The sequence below is a fragment of the Thermobia domestica genome, chromosome 2, assembly GCF_964235325.1.
Source record: "Thermobia domestica chromosome 2, izTheDome1.hap1.1, whole genome shotgun sequence".
NCBI classification, from domain to species: Eukaryota; Metazoa; Arthropoda; class Insecta; order Zygentoma; family Lepismatidae; genus Thermobia; species Thermobia domestica.
Window position 1 is genome coordinate 91,858,328 of NC_137455.1, and position 15,975 is coordinate 91,874,302.

A 15,975-nucleotide genomic window follows, 5' to 3' on the forward strand; every position below is an offset into this window, starting at 1 on the left:
AGCAGTTTGATGCATTTCCTACTGACGTGCTAGGTCAGACGTAAGAACGTCTTCCTTATAGGAATTGTTTATCTATACAAAAGGAGGTAGGATTGGAAAGAAAAATTGTACCGTTCTTCAAGGAAGGAGAATGGACTTAAATGTAGAAAACACTGTGAAACTAATGTGCCAAAATATTTTAGATTTTTTTTTAAAATTAATTTTTCTCTTCTCATACAATCATCCACAAAGGGTAGTTTTCTATTGGGAGTTTTGTTTGAATGCTTTCTCAAACATGACTGCAATGACTTCATACATATTCCATAAATAAATATGTCTTAATAACCTTACAATGTAACATAATTTCTCTTGACGAATCCAGAAAATGTAATTCATTAGTGAAGTTAATTTTGTTCAGACTTTTTTTCTTTCCAAAACATCACTAAAGATTTATATATACTACATACAAAATGCTAATTATCTATACGATGTAATGTTTTGTTTCACGCTTATACGTGAGGAAACGTGAAATATACTATGACAAAATACATCACAGCACGCGTTATTCCGAACACTAGGGACTGTGACGCTGACAGTCCCTAACGCTTCTCTCCTCCCGCCAAAACGTTCCGTGTCCAACGTTATCAAGGCTTACCTTTAGCCTCTTTTGAACCACCTCAGAATCAGAGCATACCTGAGAATTCTGTTGAGAACATGTTTGGGAATTATAGTATGTACGGAATTTCTTGGACACTCATTGTACATTAATGAAACATGTATTTTTGGATTGGGATGTGTGTATTTCTTTATGCTGGTATATACCACCACTACACGGTTTCTCGAAGTCTAAATAGCGTGTGTTGAAATTTAGCTTATCCTCGATTTTGAACATCTCTAAATCTGAAATTATGCATTTTCCCCATAGCTTCATATGAACTTTTTCACTTATTTTGATGAATTATGACGAATTATCTGTTACAGTTTGTCGGTATAGTTCACTAACACCCTGTATATGATATATAAATAAATGTTATTAGTAACTCGATGTATGCTAAGATTCAGTAGCTTAAGTTCAATCTACATTTATGACTAAAGAATAGAACTTGTTTACGGTTTTAAAATAGAATTCTATCAGTCTCACAGCAGAATTTGATAACCAACAGTTGAGCGAGAAAATCCGGTGGATCTAGATAAGTGATGCAGCTTGATATACGTTTAAAACAACACCAGTGTCGGAAACTATTTTCAAAGTACTTTTAGAGACAAGAAAAAAACCTTTTGTTACTATAACATACAATACTTTAGTGTCAGCTATTATATTATAACTTACCGTAATGTAACCAGCTTGCAATCGGCGCCACAGCTATTCCACAGTTGAAAACCTTCTCTGTGTCCTTAATTAATATCATTCCTGTAAGGTAGCCACCATAGCCCCATCCCCACACAGCTACTTTATCCTTGTCAACAAACTTCACATGTTTCTTAAGGTACCTGTAACAATAGCAACAATTGAATTAACATACAATAATCACATTTTACCAATATACATTTGTTGGAGAAACTATAACCACAACAATGTATTAAGGTATCTCTATGTAACAATATTTAATACAATAAGATCCATAGCATTTTGTTATAGTTAAGCATATTGTATAAAATATTAATCAGTCCCTTAGAACTTACCTAATACCGAGTAACACCACAATTCGTCTGGATTACTGTTTGGATTCTGTTTGGAAGCGAGTCTACAAAATGTTCCGGATACGTCACAATAACGTGAATTCACTCTTGATTAAACAGATTGGGAAGTTTCAGCAACGCATAGTGATATTTTTCTCGTTTCATCAGCTGCTCCAAATAATTCCTTAGATTTTCAATTGGATTTAAGTTTGAGGTCTACGTAAGCCAAGTGTCTGAATGTTCCTCAAACCATATACAAACACAATATCCAGTTGAACTCTGTGATTTTGGCAGTTATCATCTTGGAAAATGGGAGCATCTACTGCTGATTCATCATAAAGATCTTGGAGAAATTCTAACATGTGACCAATGAGAATGTCCAAATAAATATGTTGCTTCATGTTCACATTTATCTGCCTGCCTGAGCCCAAATTATGGCACAAGAAACACCTTCATACCATTAGGAAAATTCTTGCAACTTGAACTATACTCTCCACATGGCGGATGAAACGTTTCCTTAGGGTTTTCTGTGCACTTGGCACCTTGCACCACTGAAACAGACAAGAACGCGAATCGTCCGGTCACACTACATGTTTCTTCAATCTGCTACAATTCAAATATTCAGATCTTCATTGAATTGAAGTTCTGTCCACAATGTGATTAGGTGCGGAAATTTGTTGGAATGCACCTGCAACAATTCCTGTTAGCTTTGGAAACGATTTCCCCAGATGAGTTAAAGGTAAGAATAACAATAGGAGTATAGTTTGTAACAAATATAGAAATATTAGTGTATTTGAAGTTATTATATTTGTTAAATACTATCCACCATAGTATGGTATATATATATGTATCTCTAAAATGTTGCAGTCAGCTCAACCATACTGGCAATTTTTTTTCGTTATGTAATGGAAGCCGTAAGATGCAATTAAACCAGCAGTATAGTGTTTATATAAAAATAAATATATAAAAAATAAGCCACTGATAAAGGAAGGATTTCCACTGAAATTCTGGACAAAATATTTAGATTCATTTCTGAGTTTAATAGTCATAAACAAGAGTCAGTTTAGTATAATTAGAAGTTGATCTCACTGCAGTTTACCTTAGATACAATAGATTGTTACTGATTTCGAAAGGAATAATTTTAGAGCTTTTAAAAAAAGGGGAAAAGATGATTCAGAGTTGAGTATTACTAATAGGAATGTTATCTTGATTCATATTTTGTGTTCAGATCTGATTTATACATATAGAGGAAATTCATTAATTATTTTCACACGAAGTTACTAATAGAATTTTTTTTATGACGTAACGGTAGTTAAGATGTAAGTGAGCTTGACGTCGCAGAATAACGATACTGTACAATGATAATGTATATTTTAAATGTACTTCTAAATATTGTTTCTATTTACGGGCAAAAGCGCTATTTAAAAGGCACAAGCTGTTAAGAAGAAGAAGAAGAAAAATATATAAAGAAATAATTTTAAATATTTTATATTATATCGATGTATTTCTTGTTTTTCGTTGCTATGATAACCCGTTTATTTTGTTGATATGGTAACTAGAAAAAGATAGAACGAAGAACCATCTTGTAGGAATGTGATTGTTCATTTTTTCAATGTGACAAATTCGATATGTAGTACGAAATATATTACAGTATTGGGTTCAATTCTCGTTGGTTCCCGTTCGGGAGAAGCCGTTTATAACAGTAGTTTGGTCCCTGTGAAGGGCTTAGCCATTTATTACAGTATTAGGGTTGGATCCAGGTACGTCTCACATAGGGATTAACCATATACTAGAGTATTGAGTTCAATTTTACTCACTCCCTTTTGGGATAAACCCTTTTATTACTGTATGTGGTTTGTGTCCTACGGTCCCAAAGTGGGCTTACTCTTTTACTATGGTCTGGGGTTCGATTCTCCACCGCTCGAATGTCTTCTTTAGCATTAACTAGTGGGTTCGATCGACCATTGCAACTGACCATATAGCCGCTGGACAACAGGTTCAGAGTTCGGTCAGAACGTTTCGGGAAACCGGCACAAAGTTAACTCCAATTGTATTCTTTAGCGCTAATGCAATTTATTAATGTATGAATTATTAAGTTGCATAGGCGCTAATCACTCGTGCTGTAAAGAAAAATGAATTAAGTTGTTCCTTAAAATTAACATATATGAATTTAGATCATGATTGTTATTTTGAAAGGATACTCAACTTTTGGATTTTTCTTTTAATTAACACTTGAACTTCATGAATAAAAATTACATAAGCGGTAGCACTTCACTTTATATAACCAATATTTTAGGCCCATTTAATACGAAAGACGCGGAAGTCGCGGTTGACACGAATTATTCGTTATATTTCGTCACATGGTTGATTTTTGTTATTCACTAACACTTTTTACTCACTGTGACAGTCGAAGAGGAATTGTCATTGGCGGCTCCAGAGGGTATGTCCAAAAGGTTGCGGGTTGGTTTCCTTTCATCTTCTTTTGATGAACTAGTGGTTTTGCTGCTGGCTTACTCCATGTCGCTGTAATGACTTTTGCTTTTACTTGTAGACAAATACTTTAAAATTGGTGATCATCTTCATTATCACGGCATTGGTTCTAGAGTTACGTTTCGTACTAACAAGAATTAAATGTTATTTCAACTTGTGTTTCCATTTCAGTCGCGCGCACTAAATTCAACGTGGTTGCTTCCCCGTATGTGTAAGTCAGACTAAAGCACCTTTTCTCCCCGTCTTGTCGTGTTGCTCGGCAAAAGAATCAGTTTGCTACGCAGTTTGGTGATGTCAGAAGCTAAAAATAGCTATGACAGCCCATAGACAGGAATGTTTTGAGACGACTATTGTCCATTGTGCTGAATTTTAGCTCCAAATATGGGAAGGAGAGAGGAATTCTGCGATCTCCGTCGCAGTCAAAACGCACATACATATATGCATATTCGTTTGTTGGCTGAGAGAAAAATTCTTGAGAGTGCTTTTATGCGAGGTTCATTCAAAAAGTTAAAATTTTCTTCTTAAAATTGACTGAGCTGAACCGTATGGTTACAAATATATATTCTGAAGTGTATACTCGAGGTGTGATTTTATCATAATCTTACGTAGTATATAAATATTCAATATATAATTTGGAATCAGGGATTGTAACGGAAGAAATAACGTTACAACTTGAACGTTTTTACTTAGGTTTAATATAATTTCGGATATGTGTCGAAGTTTAGTCCTGTTTTACCGCTCAAGTTTGGTCTTGTTTACTCTTGTTTTCACCATAACTTAAAAAAGCGCAAGAACCATTGATAATGATACACTAAGACAATGATTTACTGTTACAGTATGTTGTATGAGAATAACATTGAGATTAAATTAGTAGAGAATAAAGCAGTGGATTGAATTTATCTTCCTAGCCACCATCTTGATTCTTCTAGAATTTCACGATAAATATTATAAATTTCTTTTGATTTTCATATAAATAATGTACATTTTGTTCGACTCTTTTTCGTAAACCCCAGTATTTGGAGTGGAAATCAACCAAGAGTAAGTTTTGAATTCAGTCCTCTCACGTGGGTGGATTACTCTTCCTCTTCTATTTCCATTTAGAAAATATGTTCCACACTAATTTCCGTTATTACCAGTCGATTTTGGTGTAACATGTAGTACATTTTCTTCAAGGTTTCACAAACATTTACTCCGCATGGAGTTATTGATACAATATTATGTATACTTCTTTGATTCTTTTCCGTAATTTCCTGTGCTTGAGATTTCCCACTACTTGGATTTAAAATCAATTGAGAACTAGAGACCGAACTCCTTCCCTCTGAAAATTTAAAAAGTATGAATCATAAATTTCGTAAATATTCAATTTTAATTTAGTGAGAGGGTGAATCGCTCGCTTCAACAATGCCCACACCATTGTTAGTTTAGACACTAAATCAACAATAGAAGCATAATTTTCGCAACGTTATACTGTGCTCCCATAAGAACAAAATAAATTTAAACTTACTTGATAACAGCGATTTGGTCAAGCACTTCAACGTTGCCTAAATCATGATAAACTTGGTGTAGCCATTTGTCTCCTCGGAATCCAGATCCCCTGCCGTCTATCTGCACATAGATAAAATTCCTTTGACTTGCTAAATATGTACCCCATTCAATTCCCCACTTATCTGTTACCAGTTGTGTACCTGGAGCTCCATACCTAAAATCAAATTTAAATGTTAGTATTTATAATTAAACATTCACCATTAAATGAGGATAGAAATATAGACATGAAATTTGAAAATTAACAATTTTCATTATCTAAACAAAAAACAAAAACAAAAACATAAAAATAAAAAAATAGGACAACATTACGTTACTTTATGCTTAGATGGCAAAATTCCAATGATCAAAACTTTTAATTTATTTTCCATTTACGCAACATCAGTCTTGCTCTGTGGCGTCACGTTTATTTTATATATTTTTTCCTTCTATCTTTTCGTCCTTCATCTGATTTTTCACAGAAAAGTCAAAACACTATTTTTATTTATCATCATTTTCATACATATAAATGGGAGTAACTATGTTTGTGACTCCATACCTCTTGAACCACCCGACCGATCTCGATCAAATTTCCATCACAGATGTAGTTCGGACCTAGGATCGTTTCTATCACTTCACTTTGACGGTACAGTTAAGGACACTTCTGGATGGTACACTTTTGCCCGTAAATTTTCGTATGGGTGCACCATTCAGAAGTGTCCCTTACTGTACAACGTAGGGGAGTGGGACAGGGACATATATAAAAATGATCGAAAATAACCGATATTAATACCGAATCCATAGTTTTCGAGGTCTCTGAGATGAACAGTGACACTTCCGATGCCGTTTAAATCGAAATTGAGCCCTGCAACATTGGAGAGGGAAAGGGAGATGCAGTGTTGGGTAAGTTACTTGTAAAAATGTAACGCGTTACAAGTTACTTTACTTTCTCTTAAAATGTAACGCGTTACTAACGCGTTACTTGCCTCAAGAAAGTAACTGTTACTTTACTTCAACGCGTTACTTTTAGGTCCGAAACTTTGAATATGTGAAAAAATCTTATTACTTCAATTTTCCGTACTACTATTACTACCTCTGTTATTATTATTATTATTATTATTATTATTATTATTATTATTATTATTATTATTATTATTATTATTGTACGTTCTGAATGGCTTTATGTAAATGCAAGGACAAATTTTTACTTGACAGCTATATGAACATTTTCATATAATGTAACATAGACTAAAATGCCATACTGCGTTACTTGTAGGGATGAGCACGAGCGAGTTTTGTTTGAAGCTCGATTCGACTAGAAACATACATCTTTGAGCTCGAGCCGAGAAAACGGCTTTAAAGATTTCCTTCAACTCGACTCGATTTCGGGTCGAGTTTTGAGTCGAGTCGAGCCAAATCTGGTGTGTAGTTTCGAGTACTCTCTTCAAGTATCTTACATAAACAATAAAATTATTATCAATGATACTACTACTACTACTACTACGACTTATATTATTATTATTATTATTATTATTATTATTATTATTATTATTATTATTTATAACAACACTGTGTATAAACATTAAAGATGTGTATAAACATTTGTATTTGGATACTAATAAAGTAGTTGATTGCTAACCTCGGTAGTCGTGAAGTCTAAGAGTCAAGGACATTGCTCACGAGCTTCTGAATTTGGGTTGAGGGTCTTGGTTGAGTATTCGGGCTCGAGCCAAACATTTTTAAAAGTTATAAGGCACTGGCCAAATATCCTCAAAACTGGTCGGCCCAGGTTTATAATTGCCAACGACTCGAGCAGCTCGGCTCACAGCTCATTTACTATCGACCCGAACCGAGAAGTGAGCTAGAGCCTTTGGCTCAGTTGAGCAGAACCGAGCAGATGGCTCATTCCAACCAAGTCAACTCGAGTCAACCCCTTAGCGAGCCGGCTCGAGCCATCGCTGAGCTTGTTATAAAAAAAATCTCTTGTGGTCTCGCTATCGAGGCGAGACGAGATGCGAGCAGTGTCCTCTTTCGTGAGCAACACTAAAAGTATTCCATATTACTGCTTGTCTTATATTTCTCATGGCTTTCTCTTTCCAGTGTAATCAGGCCATGATTTCAAAACGAGTTAAAACGAGCGAGCCATTTATCAAACTCGAGTCGACTCGAAACTCGACGCCAAAAACAGTGAATCGGCTCGGAACTCGATTTGAGAATATAACCTTTGACTCGACTTGAAACTCGACTTGAATTCAAGTCGATTTTTAACTTCACTGGTGCCCATCCCTATGCATTAGAAAAAATGGTTGCTTATTATTATTCTGTTAAACTAATTATATAATAATAACAATGTTGTTATGTTAAATTTAAAATACAGAATATAGAGAAACATTACACTACAATTAATTAAATGAGAACAGATGAACTGGGTGTGAATCAAAACTTGCCAGTAACTCTAAAATCGATATATGCTTTTTAAAGCTTGTTGTTCGAAACTCTACAATCAACGGGACTTTCAGATACGCAAACTGATCTAAAGAACTCTAATATTACATACCATCAACATTACATCAATAAAGTAGGCCTGCTCATCATAACTAAGTTTATTCATATTAACCCCAACTGTATATTGTTAATTATGGCACGCTAGTTGTTGATACATATTTCCCACCGAGACCCCACTTTACTTTTAAATTCTGTCCACCATGATCTTCAGCTTTTAAGAAAAAGTGTTCTTTTAAATGTTCGAACGATAAAATATTTTCATTTTCTATCTTTATAAAAACAACACCAATCAAAGTAAAATAGACTACCGGTACCATTGCAGTCGTAGTTCACTCCTTGAATGTATTGATTTGGAGCTGTCAAAATCTACCACAAAATCTTCCAGGTGCTTGCAATCAGTACATATGATTTCCCTGAGGCCGTCCTCATCTTACAAAAACAGCAAGTGGCATTATGATCTTATCTGTTTCTTTGTGTGTCAGTGACCGATTGTTGGTCACTGACATACGTAGTTCATGCTCCTTTGTTCCATTCTGAGAAATTCACTTACAGGAAAGAAAAATTTGTTTCCGAAAAAAAATAAACATGTATTGTAGTTATTCATCCGAAATGTAACGCGAAAAAAGTAACGGAAACTAGGTACGTTACTCAAAAATTTGTAACGCGTTACCGTTACAGTTACTTTGGGAAAAATCTAACGCGTTACTAGGAAACGTTACTTAAAAAGTAACGCGTTACAAGTAACGCGTTACTTGCGTTACGTTACTTCCCAAGACTGGGGAGGGGAGATGTATAGTAATGATCGAAAATGACTGTTATCAGAGAGCGCTTCAGTAATAGTAAAAGGTGACTGACTAACGGAACACACACACACACACACACACACACACACACATATATATATATATATATATATATATATATATATATATATATATATATCACTTCAACTTCAACTGAAGTCATCCGATCGGGATCATCAAACTTTGCATTGTGGTAGAATTTGACCTGTTATATGTTGTGTAGGCTTTCGGTTCCTGAATTATGGGCAACCAAATTTTGAGTTACATTTTCGGAAATCAAAAATTCATACTCCGAACTCATCTGATGGGAAGCAAACTGGGCGTGATAGTAGACCTAGACCTACAACATAAGCGTGTGAAATATTATGTTATGCAGACTTTGGTTTCCCAAGTTATAGGCAGTTAAATTTACTAATTGTGCTTTGAACTTCCAACCACAATTGTTCATTAGCATATTAAAATTGCAGTAACTAACTGAACTGTGTGAAGCGATGAATTCCAGTACGCCCAATACAGTGAATGGAACGGGTGAAACGCACAGCTTCCCCTGGCTTCCTCCGTTCCTCGCTACATTCGTGTGTGCTCGGCTTTATTAAGAGACCTTATCACTGCGAAATTAAAATACCGCTAATTTTACAGTAATTATGTGATATCTTCAAATAGATCAAAGATAATCGAAAAATGGAACATGACCTCCCTAGATAGTATTATTTTGCGTGAGATACCGTTATCACGACTCATTTATCTGCTTTCGATTTCCAGCCATTTAGAAAATCGGCATTATTTTCGCGTTTCTAAATAACAGCAAACGAAAAGCTACTAGGTGACTCGTGATAACAGTACCTCATGCAAAATAACATCGTCTAGGGAGGTCTTGATCCAATCTTTGATTATCTTTTTTATCTATTTGAAGATATCACATAATTACTGTAAAATTAGCGGTATTTTAATTTCGCAGTGATAGAGACTCTTAAAAAAAATTCTTGTACCGTCGATAACAACTGAATGTTGAACGGTGTTGTACACTTGCAGAACAGAAGATATGGAGCTTCAACGCAGTAAGGCAGCCTTGGGACTTCTGCCCCTCCCCCTTCCTAGAAAATGCAAGATTTAGAATATTATAAATCTTACTTGGAGATGCACAAAAGAGAATAAACAGGCTATTTTCTTCGTCATATGAAGAAATCGCTACTATGATTGCTACAGAGATGTCAAAAGTCCAATGTGTTAAGATATCCTTGATAATTCTAGTGGAAAAACCATCTGAAACTATAGTCGGGAAAGATGGAACACGACAGAAGTTTACATAAGAGAGTATTATTGAAAAATGAATTCAGGAAATCGCCGTAATAGTAACAACGATTTTATACATATTGTACTTCAATTTTTCCTGTTGCTATAGCGTAGATTTGTTCTTGCGTTCACTACCATTATCATGAGTTTGCAGAATAGCAAAATGTGATATTGTTAACGTTTACAATATGAACAACAAGATTTAGAACTGCGTAACTTTAATGTATGTATGTATTTATAAGATAAATTTTTCCTGTAAAAGTTATGTTTCAAAATAGCATGCTTTTTCGAGTCGGGATGTTTTATTCATTTGATGTTTCAATGGTAATCTATTCGTCAGATTCTTCTTTTTTGTTTGCAATACTATTATTATCCATTATTTCAAGTAAGCAAAACAATACTCATGAGCGTAGTTGTTCCTGGTATAGTACGACAGTCCTTGATTGTGCGAACATGTTCCCTTATTTAAGGTTTATCAATTCTTACTTGGAATTGCAATGAATCACAAATTTTATTTTTCTTGTTACGACCCCTAAGCATTGCTATTATATAACATGTTTAAAGGTAATGAACGGGCCAAGCATGACTTGCTTCTACCAGCACTTTCGGCGTTTGTTTCCAATTGAATCCAAAGAAACGTGTTAGATATGGAACTTACAATAGCTATATTTTGCGTTGACCTATAAACATTGTATTGAAAGAGAAAATTTGTCTAAACTCCTTAAATAAGAAATTTAAGGATGAATTGATCAAATGTAAGGAAACATCAATATAGAAGATAAAATAGAAAGCTTTATACTCACCGTAAAGGTCTCAAAAACTAAGTATTTTTTTTATCGAGGAACACTGCATTTATATTTAGCTTACTTACGCCTGAAAAAGGTTATAAAGGTAAAAATATGAAAGGTGAAAAGGATAAAAAATGATTTGAAGGCGATATACACTTCAGGTCAATAGTATATCTTATGGCTAATGGACCATCATAACACACATTATAGCTAGTCACTGTTGAGTGTTCGCAATTCATTGTTGGCATTTCTCTTTCTTTCCAACAGGGAGCAGCATGAAGTAAACAGAACACTCCAAATTGAGTAAATTTCATCTTCGTCAAGATTAAAATCAGGATTTAATTTATGTATTAAAAAGAGTCCTTAATTTTGGGTTCAGTCATAATTTTTGCATTAAACATACATGAACAAATCATAGTTTTACTTTTTCATTAAATGCACGTGAACAAATTGTAGTTGTGTTTTCTCCATCAAACGTAAATGAACAATAATAATATCATGTGTCATAGTATATTTTTTGACGTGAAATGTACATCTACTTCGAGTCGCTTTTTATACTTTTCACTTTTTACTACATGTTTTTATTTTATAACCTTTTTCAGACGCAAGTAAGCTGAAGATGAAAATCGAGTTCCTCGAAAGCACTACTTAGTTTGTGGGACTTTTGCGGTGAGTATGAAGCTTTCTGTTTTATTTGCTATATTGATTGTTATTACCGCCTTCATTTCTAAATGTAAGAAAACATATTGCATGAAATAATTACGAATTGCATGTATATTGGCCTACATTTTCTCTTTATCTATTCTCTTTCCAGCCTTAGAACAAAGTACAAGTAAAGAAAGAGAAATGTATTACTCCGCGGCTCGCACATACTTTGGCAGCGAAAGACAAGAACAGCAAGATCATCTGCTAGCTTACACTTGAGGCAGAAACACCTGTAAGCTCCCTTGTGAATCTGACAATGTCGTCAATTTCTGCAGTATCATATGTTACACAAAGTTTCTTAAAAACGTTTAACACGATGACTTTCGCAACACTTTTAAGCGGTTGACATCTATTGTGTTTTATAATGCGAGACGAAGATGGATAATTGTCACTTATCGTTGCTATGAAACTCTGCATTTTACAACTTCAAATGAGCGGAGTCGGAGCACGAACGCATACTCATGCGCAGTAAATACTATCTGTCCAAGTACGGGTGAGATAAAAATAAAGCTACATCTGTTGTTAAATATTGTGTAGGCTATATTGCGTTTATTATCACAAAATGCAGGATAAATTCAGATATCTTCATTTGAAATTATTATTTTAGTAGGGATTATATTGCGGTAGGATATTAGTGCAGTGAGACCAACCACTAATTACTAGTCATCGACTCACTGGTAGTCAGATGGGTTTGTTTACATCTACTCTTTTCTAAGGCTGGAAAGACTTTAGTAGCTACACTCTTTGGAACCGAAATTCCAGTTTCCGTTGTCACTAAAATTGTCGAAATTACTTGATTTATTTATGCAGAATGTTTTATTCTCATACACTTCTTTTTACACTTCACGATGTAAAACCATATTTGGTAAAATATAGGATATTAAATGTGAATAAAAACAGTGTTAATTATGGCTATATACAAATTAAGACAGTGTCAATGTAGCCAGGACTAAAAATTAAGACAGTAACAATGTAGCCAGGGCTGGAATTTGGGCAATGTATGCACAGAGCATCGAAACGATTGAATTTCCATTTTTTTCTCGTAGATTCGGATATCTTTTATTGATTTATTTTCAAGTTCATCCCCAGAGAAAAAATAAAAAATAAAATTTATTCAATTCTGTAATTAAGAAGAGGTAGTAATTTATCTACTATTGTACAGACTATCGTATCATATCGTATAGGAGGTATAAACTGTAGTTATTTTTACGAGTGGAGCGAAAGAAGAGACAATAAATAAGTCATGATCAATTTTCTCATTTTTTTTTTCGATAGTAACATACTATTTTTTTTTCAGTGTTGGATTTTGTAGGATAACCCTACAATAGTGACTAATTTAATGTTACATATAGCGCTATCTATTCGACAATCTGAATCTAACATGTCAGTTTGAAGAATTTTTTTTTTTTTTTAAATAACCTACTATACGGATATGCTATAAAATACCAGACATCCTCCTAAGCAACAAGAATAAAAAGTATCGACAAAGAGCATTTGAATCTTGTTTTGGGAACTAAATAATTAATTACTACACTTATACTTTAAATGGCAAGCGAGTGGACTCCGTAACTTCATAGTTATTCCGTAACTTCATTGGTGTGTATTGGTTTGGTGATTCATTTTAGTCAAGAGAAAGATGTATCTAAGTTTATTGTTCGACTGTTTCATATGTACATACATGTAATCCTCCGAAAATAAACTTGGATGCTCCTTTCTCTTGGTTAATAATTATGAGTTACCAATACACACCAACAATACAGCTATATCTTTATAGACTGTGTATAAAATAGTGATGCTTTTTTCCTTATTAAAACAAGAAGAGAAAGTATGTTATCGCTCAGCTATTTTCTTTCCTTTTTTTTTTAATAAATGGGTCATAATTTTATTAGACAGGACTTTATTTCTCTTCTTATCAGGTTCTTGCTTTGTGCGACATATTGGACGTTTCCGACTACTGATACATGTTGACAATACTGACGAAGGTCTGGGAAAATGTGGGAAACTGCACCTGATTTTAGGTTTCATTTTAGGCTCGGTAATTAAACTTCCTCTCCATTCACAATAAACAAGTCAATTTCCACAAGAAAGAAAAAAATCAGAAAAATGAATCACAAATACTACTATTTTGCGACAATGATCTAATTTCCTAATTGGAACAGCTTTTAGCATTTACAAAATTCATGTTTGTCTCCAGTGATAAAATAATGCCTACCGTCAAGCTTCCCACCGTATCCTGATTTACAATCCAGCACAAAACACGATCGCAAATCATTAGCATGTAGTACGATTACTAGTAACGCAAAAACTTACTTAATAATAAAGTTACTTCACCAATACTTCTTATGGCCTTCACTGAAAGCTGATCACTGTCGACAGTAGTGCAGTAATTTTCCAAGTCCATGTAAGGATAACGTTTTAATCTTCAGAGCTAAAAGTGCTTTTAAATATGGCATGAGCCAGAAAGAAAGAAAAAGAAATGTACTAATTAATATTGAATTGTTTGTCTTTTCATGTTTTAAAACAGATTGTTGTTATTTACTAATCACTCGGACAACGGTGACTAGTCCGAGTTATGGTTGCTATGGATATAAGATTGTAATGAGTGATTTGTAGAGATATAAGGCATATACAAGAAGTTGAGACGTGAAAGATAGCGACACATAGAATCTGTAGAAGACAAATCTCTGAAAAATAAAATGAGTTTAAAAGTTACTTTATTCAGTATGTCTTCATTTGTTTTTTGTTTTTTTTTTATTGTGTAAATTAAGGTTTAAAGAGTTCTGTAATTTCGTTTAGTGAACTTAGGGTTAAGGTTATAACCACCGCTATCAACGGTAAAATTTTACTGTAAGTTAAAACTAGTATTCAGAGAGGGTTTCAAGTGTTTATTAAAGTTTAGCATTTTTTTTTTAACCATACGTATACCTACAGTATAAGGTCATATTCGAAACACCGTAATGCGTTTATGAACTTGGTACTAAGTGCACCAAAGGCGAGAGCGCTAGCCACTAGATAACTGGAGAGGATAGAATTTAGTGTGAAACCGTTGGAAAGTGATAAAGTGAGACCTTTCATGATGTGCCATCCTTCCTAAGCCCAGCCTGGATGTATAGTCTATACAACAGTAAAATGTATTGTTTATACTTACACATGTAGAACCAACGGGAAAGTCATTTCTTCATGTTCTCTAAATCCCGGCGGTAGATGTAGTCGCACATTCATCTTATTACCACCATTCACATCCACATGAAATGTTTTTACTTGTGGCATCGCCATTTCGGCCAAGAGTTCACGAATTCTACTATGATAGTCCAATATGGCGACACAGGTATTTGAATGTGCTTCTACCAACGAGACTAATGGCGGTTCCGGTCCCAAACATTCGTGAATATAATAGTCGTACTTGGGACTAAACAGTACGCTGGAATAAGTGCATGTCTTCTCAGTCAGATTATTTATACCACAAGTGAGACACTCGTTGATTTTTGGAGTAGAAGCGTTGAAGTCTGCGACCCGATATAAGTGGCGTTGGCCAGGTTTCGATTCAGGAGCTGCGATGTAATATCTGTAAGAATACAAGATTACATGTTCTATATTTAGATAGCTTTAAAGAATTAAAGGCTATTATTTGATTATGTTTATTTAAAAAAAAATCTTTCCTCTTCAAATTCAACAGATGAATGAACAAAGTTTTATGTTTGTAAAGAAACAACTTTTAACAATTGACATTAAACATTAGAGTTTGTCCTAAATTTTTTACGTAAAAAAATCTTTGCCACGGTGAAAATACTCAGGAAACTGCTAAAATGACAATTCAGATACCTAACTCACTGTGTTATTCTTTAAAAAATAACAAAGAAAAAACAAAAAAAACTATAAATTGATACATATGTTGATTTACGTACGACGAGCGTTCAGTAAGTTACCTACCTAAACAGGAAGGGAGGGGAGGAATAGTGACGCCTAACACACACACCAAGGCCACTATGGGGAACCCCGCTGCGCAATTTGAGGTCAGTCGGAGCAACGCAATGGCCGTGAGAAGAGTATTTGTGTTACGCCGTGTAGCGGATATTTTTGTGATGTCGCGAACAATGGATTTGCAGAAATTGGAGCAATGCTCGGTCGTCAAGTTTCTCACTAAATAGGGGAAGGCACCAAAGGAAATCCACGAGCGGGAGGTGAAAGTATAGCGGGATATGCAGCACTGT

The 15,975-nt window shown here is 34.5% G+C and overlaps 1 protein-coding gene and 1 long non-coding RNA gene across 3 annotated transcripts in view; one reads left to right on the forward strand and one right to left on the reverse strand.

Moving 5' to 3' along the window:
• LOC145674097 (inactive dipeptidyl peptidase 10-like) overlaps positions 1-15,975 on the reverse strand; it is a 398,407-nt gene that overhangs the window by 11,752 nt on the left and 370,680 nt on the right. For both annotated transcript variants that reach the window (XM_081743927.1, XM_081743924.1), the window contains exons 11-13: positions 14,913-15,329; positions 5,654-5,848; positions 1,310-1,470 (exon numbers count right to left, since the gene is read on the reverse strand). In XM_081743927.1, the coding sequence (XP_081600053.1) occupies positions 1,310-1,470; positions 5,654-5,848; positions 14,913-15,329 (773 nt within the window). The remainder of the gene's footprint in view (positions 1-1,309; positions 1,471-5,653; positions 5,849-14,912; positions 15,330-15,975) is intronic.
• LOC145674106 (uncharacterized) lies at positions 1,514-14,341 on the forward strand. The gene is made up of 3 exons (XR_014128876.1): positions 1,514-2,398; positions 11,662-11,728; positions 13,681-14,341. It is a non-coding gene; the product is annotated as an uncharacterized LOC145674106 (long non-coding RNA).